This window comes from Sinocyclocheilus anshuiensis, unplaced genomic scaffold (genome assembly GCF_001515605.1).
Source record: "Sinocyclocheilus anshuiensis isolate Anshui unplaced genomic scaffold, SAMN03320099.WGS_v1.1 scaffold183, whole genome shotgun sequence".
In the NCBI taxonomy this organism is placed as follows: domain Eukaryota; kingdom Metazoa; phylum Chordata; class Actinopteri; order Cypriniformes; family Cyprinidae; genus Sinocyclocheilus; species Sinocyclocheilus anshuiensis.
The window spans coordinates 3,852,899-3,865,860 of NW_015548309.1; the positions used below are offsets into that span (position 1 = coordinate 3,852,899).

General features: G+C 36.0%; 1 protein-coding gene across 2 annotated transcripts in view; it reads left to right on the plus strand.

Annotated features, from left to right (window-relative positions):
* Positions 1-12,962, plus strand: part of LOC107656385 (anoctamin-1-like) — a 51,589-nt gene that overhangs the window by 37,848 nt on the left and 779 nt on the right. For both annotated transcript variants that reach the window (XM_016444223.1, XM_016444224.1), the window contains 8 exons: positions 144-255; positions 481-538; positions 1,199-1,299; positions 5,627-5,772; positions 7,733-7,885; positions 7,991-8,043; positions 9,032-9,213; positions 11,925-12,030. In XM_016444223.1, the coding sequence (XP_016299709.1) occupies positions 144-255; positions 481-538; positions 1,199-1,299; positions 5,627-5,772; positions 7,733-7,885; positions 7,991-8,043; positions 9,032-9,213; positions 11,925-12,030 (911 nt within the window). The remainder of the gene's footprint in view (positions 1-143; positions 256-480; positions 539-1,198; positions 1,300-5,626; positions 5,773-7,732; positions 7,886-7,990; positions 8,044-9,031; positions 9,214-11,924; positions 12,031-12,962) is intronic.

The following is a 12,962-nucleotide window of genomic DNA, read 5'->3' on the forward strand; positions in this document are numbered from 1 at the left end:
GCTAAAGAGAAACATGTTGGGAGAAATTTCCAGGCCACCCATGTTTGTTATACTTGTCAGAACAACAAGCTTTTAAAGTGGTGTGCAGTTTATCCAGAACATATCTGTTTAAATCCCAAATAATTTCATTCATTTGTCTGCAGAGATCCCAAAAACGGAGACCAACTTTGAGGAGCGTCTGATTCTGAAGGCGTTCCTCCTGAAGTTCATGAATGCCTATGCACCCATCTTCTACGTGGCCTTCTTCAAAGGGAGGTATGTGGACCGGTTCAGTCCCAAAACAGGATTGCTCAAATCCACCATAGTTAATTGTTGCAGGAAGAGAAAAGCACACAAACTCACACATACTCAGCCTCTAGCACAGTGAACGTGAAGTCTGACTGCAGCACAAACATCTGGCTTCAAATAAGGTAGGCATGTGACCCTTGGCATTTCCTTTAGGCATGTGACCCTTACTCGGCATTTTTTTTTTTTTTACAGGTTTGCAGGCCACCCCGGTGACTATGTTTATGTCTTCAATGACTACCGTATGGAAGAGGTGAGTACGGTTTACCTTTTGTTGCATCCTGTATGTTTGTTAGCACTACAACATCATGTTCAACATTAGGGCTGCAGGACGAATCAAAATAAATCCAAAATCGCACTGTGGCTTACTGCAAAGGCTGAGATTTGATTGAATTTATGCACAGGAAAGCACAGCACTGTGTTCTTGTCAACAAAAGAGTTTTCCACCAAAATAAACACTGAGTTTAATTTGAAAATGAAGAAATTAAGACTGCCAAAATATTAGTATTGTAATTTTACAGTTGTACTAATCAGTGTTATTTTAGTATTGAGATCATTTTTACTGATATTTTGAATCCATATTTACAATTTTCACTGTACAGTACAGTACAGTTGATATTTTATAATTTTGTTTTTGTCATTATATATATATATATATATATATAATTATAATTATTATTGTTATTTTCTTAAATACTTCAGTCATTTAATACATTATTTTTTACTGCAAAATATTACAATAGTACTATTTCTTATTTTGTTTAATATTCTTATTTAGTAATAATAATTACGATAAAAATACAAACATTTTAAATCAGTATTTTTATCAGAAAAATTGCAATTTGTTTTTTTCCTCCCAAATCCTGCGACCCTAGTCATCAACTGTCAAAACAACTTTTGCGTTTCTTCCCAGTGTGCTCCTGGTGGCTGTCTAATTGAACTCTGTATCCAGCTCAGTATCATCATGTTGGGAAAGCAGCTTATTCAGAATAACATCTTTGAGATCGGCATTCCGTAAGTTCCCACTCCTCTTCGTGGATCTCATAAAACACGATCTAAAACTAAACACAATAGCTTCTCTATCTGGAAACCTTAGAAAGATCATTCCTTCAGTTAAACGGTAAACACTGTTCCTGCCGAAGTTGGTTTATAGACCAGGAAATCCCAGGATAGTGAGGTAGGCTTTGCTCCCACTTTCTGCTCCATTTCCTTTCTGACTTTCTTTCCTTTATTCAGTTCCTTTTACTCCCTTTTTGCACGCAGGCAAACTTTCTGACACGCCTCTCCTTGTACTCTAATAAGCTGGATTCCTGTCTCATTTCACATGTTTGCACAAGTGGTGCATCATGTCATTAATGAACAGGTTAAAATGCAAATCAGTGTGACTGATATTGATGGCATACATGGAATAAAGTCTGTACTTGCAGCGCATATAAAAAGAAAAATGATCACAGGTGCCATTTGTGCAGCAAAGTGCCTAGTGTGTGTGGCATGCATGCATTAATGCATGAGCAGACGACTGCAAAAATCTGGGATGGGATTTCCCCTGGGTGGTGAAATGGGTGAGTCGTGGACTGGCCGTTTTGTGGAAATCCCTTTTTAGCCTCGTCCTTCACAAGAACACCAGTTCATTTTTTCGCTATATCCATTTCCACACGGATCGCTTTGATGAATGACACATTCAGTTGGTTGTGAGTTATCTGATAAACATAAACGCTTTAATTTATGATTCATCATATGACTCAGAGTGTTTTATCTCCACATCTTTGTCACGCATTTTGGTCAATTTAAATGAACTTGTGCAGGTAGCCAGAAACACTTAAGGAACTCAAAAGGAATGCCTTTTGTTCCATGCTGCTCAGCTTAATCATAGAGTGCAACCCTAAAACGTCTTTTTACGAGCTACAACAGTAACTTGTTGCTGAGTTGATTGACAGCTACTCCAAATCACTAGTGCTTTATGGTAGCTCTGTCTTTTTTTGCTCTTCCTCTTGTTGTAAACCATGTGTGAGCATGTAAAAACACTCCAACATGTCTTTGGCATGTTCCGCAAAGTTGTCATTGCAGATGACCTTTCGATCTCCCAGTTGTACCTCAGAGTGCAAAAGTAGTTAATTTAAGAATGTAAATCAAAAAAGCAATATGGCCCATGAGACGAGAACTAAGTCAAACCCATTCTCCAGTTCAGTTCTATAAATACTCACAAAAGTGGACTTTGGTGCAAATGTACCATGATGGAGGTCAAAATGACTCGATATCCCCCTCACGCAGAGACCTGACCTACTTAACCAATCTAATCTCCCCAGAGACCAATGCAATAATACTATATCATACTAATGTGCATGCTAAAAACAGAGCCTTATACGTTCAAAAGGGTGTCTTTTTAAAGTCAGAGTTCGCCCAAAAATGAAAATTCTGTCATTTACTCACCCTCAAGTTGTTACAAACCTGTATGAGTTTCTTTCTTCTGTTGAGCACATAAGAAGATATTCTGAAGAATGTCTGTAACCAAACAGTTGACGGTTGCCATTGACTTTCATAGTATGGAAAAAAAATACTATGGAAATCAATGGGTACCGTCAACTGTTTGGTTACCAACATTTTTCAAAGTATCTACTTTTGTGTTCATGTACAACAGAAGAAACTTAATGGTGAATAAATGACGACAGAATTTTCATTTTTGGGTGAAAAAAACAGTTGACGGTTGCCATTGACTTTCATAGTATGGAAAAAAATACTATGGAAGTCAACGGCTACCCTCAATTGTTTGATTACCAATATTTTAACAAGTATCAATAACAAGTATCTACATTTGTGTTCATGTATCATCTTTTGTGTTCAACAGAAGAAACTCAAGGGTGAATAAATGTTGACAGAACTTTAATTTTTCAGTAAACAAACAATTGTCAGTAGTCATTGTCTTCAATAGTATGGAAAAAATATTATGGAAGTCAGTGGCTACCGTCAACTGTTTGGTTACCAACATTCTTCAAAGTATCTTCTCATCTAAAGAAAGAAGCTCGAGGGTGAAAAATGATGAGAGAATTTTCATTTTTGGGTGATTTATCGCTTTAAAGTCTGTTTTAGTTGTCGTTGACAAGTTGTTGTTCACCAGTAGGGGTTTGCATGTGACTTTATGAGCATTCTCAAATGCAAATGCATTCCAACAGCTGGTAAATGAGAGCTTTATCACGGATGGAGGAAAGCACTTATGATACAAAGGTATGCATTAAAAAGTAATGTGCTGGAAAAGGCTGTAGTTTTGGAGACTAAATAATGCAGCAGATGCATTTGGAGGGTTTTACTGGGAGCGTTAATAGGCTATAGATGGATGGACCACACGGGCCATTTCGTCCACTATATTTGGCCAGTCCAACATAAGCTGTCATGCTCTCGCACTTGCTTTTCTGATGAGGACGTTCCAAACACAAAGCCTTGAACCTAGAGCGATGTCTGTGCATATTCTGTTTTAATGACTTGGAATGAAACCTCAGGTTAAATTGGATCAAAATTATGTTGTGATCGTGATTGCATGGTGGTAATTAACATGTTTGCTGGCGTGCTTTTATGATTATATACAGTGGGTACGGAAAGTATTCAGACCCCCTTAAATTTTTCACTCTTTGTTATATTTCAGCCATTTGCTAAAATCATTTAAGTTAATTTTTTTTCCTCAATGTACACACAGCACCCCATATTGACAGAAAAACACAGAATTGTTGACATTTTTGCAGATTTATTAAAAAAGAAAAACTGAAATATCACATGGTCCTAAGTATTCAGACCCTTTGCTGTGACACTCATATATTTAACTCAGGTGCTGTCCATTTCTTCTGATCATCCTTGAGATGGTTCTACACCTTCATTTGAGTCCAGCTGTGTTTGATTATACTGATTGGACTTGATTAAGAAAGCCACACACCTGTCTATATAAGACCTTACAGCTCACAGTGCATGTCAGAGCAAATGAGAATCATGAGGTCAAAGGAACTGCCTGAAGAGCTCAGAGACAGAATTGTGGCAAGGCACAGATCTGGCCAAGGTTACAAAAAAATTTCTGCTGCACTTAAGGTTCCTAAGAGCTGAAAAATTTAAGGGGGTCTGAATACTTTCCGTACCCACTGTATATCCTGTTATATTGAGCTTTTGAATTTTACAACATGGGTACTTAGTTTATTTTCCTAATTTTCGAAACTCACTCATGTAAGCAACCTTTCTTTTGTGTCTTTGAAATCCCAGACTGCTTAATGAGAAGTTTATGAGAGGTTTGTCTTTAAATGTGGAATAACTCCAAACACTTTGGGAGTTATTTATGGTCACTTTAAGGTCCAGTGATCTCCACTGGCTCTTTTAGGTATTGTTTTTGAGTTATAACAGACACATGTAGAACCTCTAGTCAAGCTGTCCGTGTGTTTTAGCATTGAATTGAGAGATTTAATAGGTTCTTTATTGCTTGACTAATCTAAATATTTGCTGTAGAGTTTTGCATTCTGTTTGATTTGAGTCTTTTTCATGTAACCAGGCTGGAACAGACAGTCTTGTGTCTGTGCGGTTTGAAGGAAAATCCAAAACAGAGTGAACAGATGTGTGCAATAATGAGATTTCCAGAGAGTCCTTCCGTGTATGTGTGTATCAGACGTATCGGTCTGTCTCCTGTACGCACCTGCGTGTGGTTATACCAATAGATCATGGAACATCTAGCCAAGATTCATGCCATTGCAAGTTCATTCTCATGCCAGATCACTGAACTGAATCACACAAAGGAATTTAAATTAAGTTAAAGCTCAGAAACCAAAAGCGAGTTTAATATGATGTTAGAAGAACAATTTCCTGAAGAAAATGAATGGTGTTTGCCTGGGCAAAAATCACCGCCATGATGTTAGAATGTGTATATATAATTTTAAATAATATGTAATTTATGCATAGTTTATATCAATTTATTATTTATATATATATATATATATAATATGAATTCTAAATCTATAATTAAAATTAATATATAAATATAATTATATATTTATATTATTATCTATAATATTATATGAATATAAATTAATATATAATTTATACAATTAAAATTAATATAGAAAAGTGCAGTTGTTTTGCATTTGAAAAATCGCCAACTCTATGTACTGTATAAGCAATAGTAATATTTATGTAAATATAAACAAAGCACACAATATGTCTGCATAAAATTCATATGCCGTTCTTAGAAGCAAACCTGACACTTGACTCACTATCAAATCTGGGTCATTTTAGCTGCAAGGTCAAGTTTATAGCAACGGTTTGTGTGTTTACATTCTGTCTCTGCTCTCTTTCTCCCTCTCATTTCCCGCTTTAGAAAGCTGAAGAAGCTGTGCCGCACACTCAAGGACAAAGAGCGGGCACCCAAGGAGATTGTGGAGCAGCCGGGTCGCCGTCAGCAGTGGCACCTGGACTACGATCTGGAGCCTTTTGACGGACTCACACCTGAATACATGGAGATGAGTGAGTGACACTCCACTCTGTGTAAAAGCAAAAGTAAAGTGTCCTCAGGGTGAAGTGCTGTGAGAAAACATCTAGTTAATCTAATTCATCCCCTTCGGCGAGAACCGCAGGATTTGTTGTTGGAGGAATGCACAGGTATCTGGATTTGACACGCCCAGTTTGTGACCATTTTAATGGTCAGAATTATGAATGAACATGTGAATTGGGCCAGTAGCCCAAGCATTTGTTTCACAGCTGTGTTTACAATCGGGAAAGGGCCTACATTCGCTAGGATGTGGCTTAAGGTAATACACAACTGACAGAGTGTTTATGTAAGTTGGCATGAAGGCGTCTGTAAAAGATCTGAAAGCCTAGTGGGTAAACAGCAAAGTTAAACATCTGAACACCAATGCAAACTTGAATTACTATTATTCATCCTACATTTATACAACCCAATTATGCTGAGAGCTAAGACGCCGACTGATGTTTCCTGACACGTTTGCAAAAAAAAGTTTCTTTCAACTTGACTCGAAACAGCTTTGTTCGAAACAGCTCTGTTGTAAATAAAATGTTTTGCTATATAAAATTTAATGCAGGTACACAACAAGAGCTTTATTCTGTAATTATATGATCTGTGGAGTTTATTATGGTTCCCGATCATAATTGTTGATTGAGTGGTTTGATGTGGGCTGGTTTAGTCCCTGAAGTGCAGGCGAGTTGCATAACTGTCTATCAGAGACCTGTGCGTGAGAAAACCTGCGCCTTAGTCTTTTCTTGAAAATGTATGGATGCTTTCATCCACTTCCAAGTAAAACAGATTTTCTAGTTTTTCATGTTCTTCATACAAGAAACACTTATGAGACTCTTCGAATCAAAGAAACGATTGGGGAGAAACTGAAGATGAACTCAAGTCCTTAAGTAATAACACTGGAGGGAGATCACCACCTACACACTGTGAAAGATATTCTCAGTGAGAGCAGGGGAATGAGACCCACTCGTATGGATGTTTATGTAGGATACCCTCCAGCCTGATCACTCTAGAAGCCATTGTTTGCATGTTGCACAGGAAAAAAGGCCATGTGTCAATCAAGCCAAAGAAGGAAATGCCGTTTCCCACAAGGCTTATGTTCCATGTGTTGTTGATTGACAAATAATCAGCTTTGTGCTTGACACCCGTGCTGGTAATGTCAAGTTACTGTAGAAAGACACAGTCTGTTCCTAGAAAATCACCACATCAAATAAGTAGTGGTTTTTCCAATGTTACTATGATTTGTGGAACTTTCTTAAGATGTTATTTGATCTATATGTGAACACATACACTGTATAAGTCTATCTTTATTAATTAATTTATATTTATTTATTTTCAGCAACACTACAGTTCAAAAGTTTGGGGTCCGTAAGTAACTTTTATTTAGCAAAAATGCATTTGAGAAAAAGTGACAGTAAAGGCTTTTATATTGTTAAAAATAAAGTCTGTTTCAAATAAATGTTGTTCTTTTGAACTTTCTATTAATTTCTATTCAAGAATCATGACAAAAAAGTAAAAATAACTGTTTTCAACAATGATAATAGTCAGAAATGTTTCTTGAGTAGCAAATCAGCATATTAGAATGATTTCTGAAGGATCATGTGACACTGAAGACTGAAGTAATGATGCTGAAAATTCAGCTTTTCATCACAGGAATAAATTACATTTTAAAATATATTCAAATAGAAAACAGCTATTTTAAATTGTAATAATATTTCACAATTTTACAGTTTTTACTGTATTTTTGATACTTTTTTGGGGAGCATAAAAGACTTCAATAACATTAAGAAATATTACCAACCCCAAACTGTTGAATGGCTGTACAAAATCAATATTTAATCCTTAATGTCTGGTAATAGACAGCAGTCTTATAGCTCTATCAATCAAACTCCAATTTGTAATCCAAATGTCTCAGAATGTAACCTACATGTTTGCTTGTTTTCCATTCTGCAGTCATTCAGTTTGGTTTCGTGTCGCTCTTTGTGGCCTCATTCCCACTGGCTCCGCTTTTCGCTCTCTTAAACAATGTCATCGAGATCCGCCTCGACGCCAAGAAGTTTGTCACGGAGCTTCGCAGGCCAGATGCCATTAGGGCCAAAGATATCGGTGAAAACCTTGTATTAATTTTTACACTACAACTATTCACTTGGAATCTTAATCAGACTCGGATCTACTAATTTAACCTCTGAATTGAAATGTTTCCTCACACAGGTATTTGGTACAACATCTTGAGTGGTTTGGGAAAGTTCTCGGTCATCATCAATGTAAGTTTCTGTTATATATCTCTGCTGCTTACCACATGCTAGTCATATAAGTCCTCTTTATGGAAAGTTAATCATGTGTAGAGGTATCCATAAAGACCCCAGGGTGCATCACTGTTAAAGAGATCCTCTTATTGTTTTCATAAGACTTACAAGATTCTAAGAAGCTTGGGTTCACATTATTCGTGGAAGAAATAAATTTATGCCTGTTCTAGCACTGTACAGATGTTCTTTCACCTGTACGGTTTGCTTCATGCATGTCTCTCCTACTTAAAATTGAATGATAAACCTCTAGCAGATGTATTTTAATAGATGTGATGTTCCCAATATGAGAAGAGCATTCCAGTAAGCCTTATGGTAAAGATCCTTCAGCTTCTCTCTGAACTTTCATTAAGAAAGCCACATTTACTCAGAAGCCCGACATCTGATTGACTCCAGCTGTGTTGTTCTTTTGGAAATCAAGTATTCGCTTAATGTTACAGCTATAAATGACCTCTCCAATCCAATTAAATGCCACGTATTATCAATGGTACCACTCTGCATTAAGATTACCTTGAGTTATATGTGTTCCTTAGTGGTCTGGACGAGTGTTTATTATAGCTTAGTATCATTATAGTTTTAATTAATATTTTTAATTCAATTTTTGTTTTAATTTTAGTTAGTTTTAGTAATTTTCTTGTGTGCTTTTGTCAATTTAAAATGTTTTTTGTAAATATGCCTGTATATTTTATTTTAGTTTTAGTTATTTTTGTACATCAAGCTAAACTAAATTAAAATGAGAACTGTTGCTTTAGCAACTAGCTAAAATAATATAAATTACATTTTTTTACATTTTAACAAAAATGTATTTAATGGTTTTAGTTTGAGTTAACTAATAACCCTGGTCTGGTCTTTATTACAGTTAATGATAGTTTTAGCAAAAGTTCTACATCTTGCTTTTACATTTTTTATAACATATTTTGATCTTTTACCTGTTATTTTATCATTTCAGGCCTTTGTCATCTCCTTCACGTCAGATTTCATCCCTCGCTTGGTCTACCAGTACATGTACAGCGAGACAGGGACCATGCATGGCTTCATCAACCACACGCTCTCTTACTTTAATGTCAGCAACTTTAAACCTGGAACTGTGCCTTCCATCTCCAGTCTCGGCAAAGACGTTACATTCTGCAGGTTGGAAAAATTAATTATATTAATAGCAATAATAAATCAAACAATTTATTGAACATCCCTTTCCTGTGGTAAAATGGCTGTGATGCACAGCTGCCTATTGCTTTAATAAAGCATGCAACTTGGAAATTTAGTTCAAAACTGAATAGTTGTAAGCAAACTGATTGTTCACATCAAAAGGGTTCTTGGTAGGACAGCACACAGGCCGTAAACAACCATAGGACCCGTCGTTTGCTCCTTTTAAATCATGTCTGAAATAAACATGTGTCGAAGCTATTATGGTCTGAACATACTGATCCTCTTGGACGGCGTCTGGTGGGATTGCATGTATTCTTCATCAGATTTTTCCACACCTGCATGTGGAAAACTGTGATAGGAGGGCAAAACAAATGGTTCTTTTACATTTTTACAGTCATAAACATTCAACCAGCCTATCCAGTTCAGCATATTTAGTTCAATGGTAAATTACAAAGAACTGGACCACATAGAAAGGGTAGCTCGCCAGTTCTTTAGTTGAAAGCTCAAATTAGCCAAAATATTTAACAAACAGACACGCATATTCGATTCTTTGGAAATCTGCTGCACTCACAGATTCCTTATGGGCTTGGTAGTGAATAGACTTCTGCAGAATCCGACTGTCATTCACAACAACTCCCACCCTGTTTTAGATATAGCTATAACTCATAATGTGTTTTACAAAATCGTAAACTGTTCCACAGAATTCTGTGGATTTTCCTTCAAAATCAGAACAGAAAATGTGGAAGAACATGCACAGGTTCTGTGTGGGCCTAAGTAGTTTTGTAAACCGCCTTAATGTGAAAAATTGTTTTCTAATGAAGCAGTGCTGTTTGCTTGTGTTGATAGTGATAGTAATTGTGTTCATCAGTTCTCTGGAAAGAATTATTTCCAGATCGGGACAGCAAACGGCGTTTAAACCTCACACTGAAGTGGAGGAAAGAGAGAGGGAGAAATACCTCTAGATGGGACTCCATCACCCTGAAGTGTGAGATCTCACCACTGCTTTGATTATCTCGGGCGGCCTTCACAACACAGATCAGAAGCATGTCAAGAAAAGTGCTTTTATCAGAACCTGTCTGCTTTTTCTGCTCCAAGCAGTTGAGAACGAGATTACACTCGTTTGTAGCTACTTGGACCAAAGAGAAGTGTCAATCTGATGTCTGGGTTCCTTTGACCCTCAGACTGTTTGTTAAGAGGACAGATAGATGGAGAGGGAGCAAGAGGGCAAGCTTGTCAGTGTTCTAAAATAGGGTCGAGGAACAAATCAAGCCCATGTTTTTACTGCACCATATTTGCCCTTTCTGGACTTGTAGAACCAAACAAGGACTTCACCCCAGGGACCATGTCTTCAGATGAAGATATCTGACTGTCTGAAGAAATCAAAACCAGCCTAACACATTCCACGTAGATTACTGTATATGGCCATGAAATCAATGTCCTTAGTGGGTTATTAAAGACTCAGAGTTTACTTTTCGTTATTCAATAGAGGAAATCAAAACTTCTGGGAATAGCCTGGTCTAATGAATTAAGCCTGCAAGATATAATCAAAATATGCTCAGTTTTCAATCATCATGACCAAGATTGCCTCCTCCTACTACAACTGAATGATCATTCTATATTTTAGGTATATTTCATGTCCATTGATGATAATTATTTTTTTCTAACAATTTTCTTCAGAAATATTGTATATTTAATCCACCAAGAGATATATCTCACACATATATTTTGTGTTCTTCAGTTTTCTTGAAATTGCCTTTATGCCCCTTAAATTACAGTTGTTGCAATGACCGCTTTTTGAATTGACAAGTTCAAAATAATGAATAAAAAATGTTAAAGTCAAGACTATCTATATTAAATGTATTTCTATAATCTCGCGGAAATGCGCTTCCATACCAAACAACCCCCCTGAAAATAAAAAAATAAAATAAATAAATATCTCACAAAACCATGTGACCAGCATAATGTGAAATCATTTTCTTCTGTGACATTTTGAACACATTATGGTATTTTTTCTTCTTTCTATATTTGATCTCCAATATTGTCATGACATGGAGTATATTAATTGTTCATTGGGTACATTGTTATGGTTTGCAGTATTTTTAATTCAAATAAATATTAAAATTAGAATTTAACCTGATCAAGAAAATAACATTTGGTTGGCCAGATGAAGCCAGCCATTGAAATTACGAGTTAAAATGGTGAAATTCTCAACTATGTTACCTGTCAACACACACAGTATGTCCGTAACATAGCTGACAAACTCACCACCAGGGAAAACATATTTTTCTTTGTAATAACAAAATGGTGTTTAATGATTAAGCCTTGCAACTAGGAGATACATTACACTGATAAAATAAATCAACTGAAACCAATAGTTGTTTTATTGAGAAAGCATATTGTTTTTCCAGGTTTGAAATGTACCCTTAATTACAGAATGACTTCACTGCATCCCAACAGGAAATAAATCTACAAAGTAGTTGTTAAGTTAAACAACAAAGATGCAATTCCTTCTTTTGCACTTTAAATGTCCTCATCATGATTAATAATGCTGTTGTGTTGTTTTGCCCTTTGTAGCCTTGCTAGAAGCATGTGTTTTACATTTTCTGTTTATTTTTATTGCCAATCAGCAAATGGATCCTCACTGAGATGAAATGGCCTTAAATAACTTGGGATGTCTGTTCTTTTGTTCATTTTAGGTACAAGGACTACAGAGAACCACCATGGTCAACTGAGCCTTACCAGTTGTCCAAACAGTACTGGTCGGTTCTTGCGGCTCGGTTAGGTTTCGTCATATTGTTTCAGGTACAAGCTACTTATTTTACCATTACCCCCAATCTAAAAGCCTAAAATAAAATAGTTTTACTCCTAATGAACGCCAGAAAGGGACTATGAATGGAGGAACATAAATGTTCATCCTTCTTCAGTCTAAGCCAAACAAATGAAAAAGCCACACAATAGCTACCTCAGCAACGTGGGAGCTTCAACCACATATAAATAATGCAGTCTTCGCACTTTTGGATTAATAGTCTTTATGCTGGTCAGAACAATTGCTGTAACTCAGTAGAAAAGTCCTGCTGTCAGCAGCTGTGGGTGGAAACTAATTCTATTGAAATGTAATTAAATAGCAAACCAAAGAGTTAAAGTAATAGTTCACTCGAAAAATTAAATGTCGTTCCAGAATGACAGTTCATAGTGATCATGGCTGTGAAGCTCTTAAAAAGAACAAGAAAAATGTGGTTTTCAATGAATATACTACTCTTAAATTTAGTATTTTCCTCACACAAAGCTTACATGTGGCTTCAAAAGACATACTGTTCAAAAGTTTGGGGGGTAGCAAAATTAATACTTTTATTTAGCAAGGATGCATTAAATTGATCACTTATATTTCTAACAAAAATCCGGAACAAATACACCATGGTTTCCACAAAAATATTAAGCAGCACAACAGTTTTCAACATTGATAAATAATAAGAAATGTTTCTTGAGCAGCAAATCAGCATATTAACATGAGTTCTGCTGAAAATTCAGCTTTGCATCACAGAAATAAATTACATTTTAAAATATATTCAAATATAAAACAGTTAATTTAAATTGTAATAATATTTTAAAATGTAACTATTTTTGGTCAAATAATTGCAGACCTGGTGAGCATAAGAGATTAAAAAATCTTGCTGACCCTAAACTTTTGAACTGTGGATTGCATACAATATATTCTTCTATTTGAGGCTCATGAT